Genomic DNA, 3,382 nt, shown 5'->3' with positions numbered 1-3,382 from the left:
TTTATTTATTTATTTATTTATTTATTATTTATTTATTTATTTATTTATTTATTTATTTATTTATTTATTCTTTTTAGGTTTTTTGAGGAAAGAATTTGATGATCCTTCCCGCCGCTCTTTGCCGCCAAAAGAAAGGACTTCGCTAAACCCTTTTCTAGGGTTTTTCAACGAGGGTTTTCTAAACCCTCTAGAGCAAACCACTCTAGAAGAACTCAAGTGTAAACCCTAAACCCTAAACCCTAAACCCTACGCTGCCCCTAAACCCTAAACCCTCGCAATGCTTAGACAGCCTTCCGCTGCTCTCTAAACCCTAAACCCCCACGGGCTTGGTCTAGGTCCAAACCATCTTAGAGTCTAGGGTTTAGGGTTTAGGGTTTAGGGTTTAAAGTATATGGGGTTTAGGGTTTAGGGTTTAGGGCTTCGTTGTAAAATGTGGGGCGTAGCTGATAGCAGGCCTTGACATTTTAGACTAAAAGACACGAACAGAGCCTAGGGTTTAGGGTTTAGGGTTTAGGGTTTAGGGTTTAGGGTTAAGGGTTTGTCCTTTTTCTTTTCAGTCCTGCGCGAGAACTTAGAAGGGTACACTACAGCCCTGAAGGTCGAATCTGGATTCTAAAGCAGCAGCAGCAGCAGCAGCAGCAGCAGCAGCAGCAGCAGCGGCGGCAGCAGCAGCTGCAGCAGCAGCAGCTGCAGATGCAGCTGCAGAAAACGCAGCAACAACTGTTGCTGCTGCAGCTTAGCAGCAGCAGCAGCAACAAGAGCAGCACTAGCAGCAGCAGCACCACAGCCAAAGCAGCAGCAGCTGCTGCTGCACCTCCGCAGCAGCAGCTGCTGCTGCACCTCAGCAGCAGCAGCAGCAGCGGGGCCTCCTGCTGCAGCAAGAACGCAGCACCAATTGCTGCGGCTGCAGCCTTGCAGCAGCAGCAGCAGCAGCAGCAGCAGCAGCAGCAGCAGTGCATGCATTGTCTGCAGCATTTAATTAAAATGCTCAATGGATTTATTTTTTGTTTGCTGCTGCAGCAAGGAGACACAAAACCCTTTTTCTGTTTTTTGCTTTTAATAAAGTCCTGCAAAAATGAATTTAAACTCAAAAGTAAATAAAATGAATTTTTTAATTTAAATTAATTTAACTTTTAAATGGAAATAAAGACATCATCTGGTTTTTTGCTTTTCTGTTTGTTTTCATTTGGGCAAAAACGGCAGCTAGCTAGCTAGCTAGCTAGCTAGTTAGTTAGCTAGCTAGCTAGCTAGCTAGCTAGCTGCATGTGGCTAGCTAGCCACATACAGTTGCTAGCTAGCTGCATGTGGCTTGCTAGCCACAAACATTTGCTAGCTAGCTAGCTGGATAGCTAGCTAGCTAGCTGCATGTGGCTAGCCAGCCACATTCAGTTAGCCGCAGCTAGCTAGCCACGGCTAGCTGCGCTCAGCAAGCTAGCCACGTATGGCTAGCCGTAGCTAGCTGGCCACATACAGCTAGCTGTGGCCAGCTAGCCACAGCTAGCTGAGCTCAGCTAGCCATGGCTTGCTGGCTTTGGCTGGCTAGCCACGGCCAGATGGGCCTAGCTAGCTAGCCACGCACAGCTAGCAGCAGCTAGCTGCATGCAGCTAGCTGTGTGCAGCTAGCTAGCCATAACGAGCTAGCCGCTTGACTAGCCCCTCACAGCTAGCTAGCCGCGGCTAGCCATTCTTGGCTAGCTGGCTGCAGCTAGCTCTCCCGCTGCAGCTAGCTGCACACAGCCGCGGGCAGCTAGCCACAGCTAGCCAGCGAGAATGTTCAGCTGGGCGCAGCCATCACTTCTTTGATCTGCAACGGCACGTGTTCGAGGGTTTAGGGTTTAGGGTTTGGGACTTAGGGTTTAGGGTTTAGGGTTTAGGGTTTGTCGGTCCAGGGCTTAGAGTTTGAGGTGTACACGCCGATTGTTGCTGCTAATCCGCTAAACGTCGGATTTGTGCAGACAAATTGTTTGAAATTGCGAAAATAAATTAAAATTAAATAAATAAATTAAAATTAAATAAATAAATTAAAATTAAATAAAATAATTCAAAAAGATTGGATAAATTAGAAGCTTTTGACTCTTTTGCTGCAGCATTCCCAGAGGTCACTTGTCTGGCGGTGGCGGCCGCCGCTGGGGCTGGGGGGTTCCCTGGGGGTCAAAATGTTCGCCTTTTTCCGAAATAAATTAATTTAAATAAATAAAATACCATTTTAAGTTCAAAAAAAAGACTTTTAGTCCAAATTTGAACTCTCGAGGCCACAAAAAAGTCAAAATGCAGCGCCACCTCCTCTCCAGCAAAATGAGTACGCAACACGAAGTGCAGCAGCAGCAGCTGCCAGGGGGGCCCCCGGGGGCCCCCGGGGGCCCCCCGGGGGCCCCCCGAGGGGCCCCAGGGGCCCCCGAGGGGCCCCTGGGGGCCCCTTTAAGGGCCCCTGGGGGCCCCCGGGGGCAGCGGGGGCCCCCAAGAAAGCTAGCTAGTCTTTTGGATCTTCTTTTTCTCGTTTTGTTGGTACCCTAATTGTTATATAATTGCATTTGATTTAATTTAATTTTAATTTTAATTTTAATTTTTTCTTTTTTGAAATTTAATTTAAAATTTAAAGCTTCGCGGGCATGGTCTAGTGGCTATGACGTCTGCCTAACACGCAGAAGATCCCGGGTTCGATCCCCGGTGCCCGTACAAAAGAGTTTTCCTTTGTTGCTAAACCCTAAATTAGGGTTTAGTTCTTCAAGGGTTTAGTTGCTGCTTAACCCTAAATCATGGTTTTGCTGTTTAGGAGCTTTATTTGCTGCCACACCGCAAGTTTAGTTCCTTAAGTGTTTTCTTTCCTGCTAAACCCTAAATTAGGGTTTTTCATTGGGCCTCTTTGCTGGTAAACCCTAATTTAGGGTTTACCTGTTTGAGGCAATTATCTACCGCAAAAGCCTAGCCGTACTTCGTGGACTTCTTCGCTCCAAAACCCTAAATTGGGGTTAACTCGCCAGGAGGACTTGCCTGCCGCTAAACCCTAAATTAGGGTTTAGCACTAGGACTTCCTACTTCGCTAGTTTTCTGCTTTTTTCCCACTTGTCCATTTAATAATTAGTTCCTCTTCTTCCCATTATTTATTTATTTTTATTTATTTATTTATTTATTATTTATTTATTTATTTATTTATTTATTTATTTATTTATTTATTTATTTATTTATTTATTTTTTGTTTGCTGCAGCAACTGAGGAAAGTGGGGTGCCCATGCACAAACCCCCCACAAGTCTTCTCCACTCAATTATCACTCTTGGCCTTTTTGCTGCTGTCTTCATCTACGTTGTTGCCACTGTTGCAGGTCTGCTGCTGCTGCTGCTGCTGCTGCTGCTGCTGCTGCTGCTGCTGCTGCTGCTGCTGCTG

General features: G+C 46.0%; 1 protein-coding gene across 1 annotated transcript in view; it reads left to right on the top strand.

The window, feature by feature from the left end:
* ENH_00014070 (DNA primase small subunit, putative) overlaps nucleotides 1-1,903 on the top strand; it is a gene marked incomplete at both ends in the record, with an annotated part of 4,128 nt that extends 2,225 nt beyond the window's left edge. The window contains 2 exons of the mRNA XM_013584287.1: nucleotides 558-964; nucleotides 1,890-1,903. Coding sequence (XP_013439741.1) covers nucleotides 558-964; nucleotides 1,890-1,903 — 421 coding nt within the window. The remainder of the gene's footprint in view (nucleotides 1-557; nucleotides 965-1,889) is intronic.
* Nucleotides 1,904-3,382: the final 1,479 nt, after the last annotated feature.

Source organism: Eimeria necatrix, genomic scaffold, assembly GCF_000499385.1.
Source record: "Eimeria necatrix Houghton genomic scaffold, Enh_scaff1448, whole genome shotgun sequence".
NCBI lineage: Eukaryota > Apicomplexa > Conoidasida > Eucoccidiorida > Eimeriidae > Eimeria > Eimeria necatrix.
This window is presented reverse-complemented; position numbering and strand designations above follow the sequence as displayed.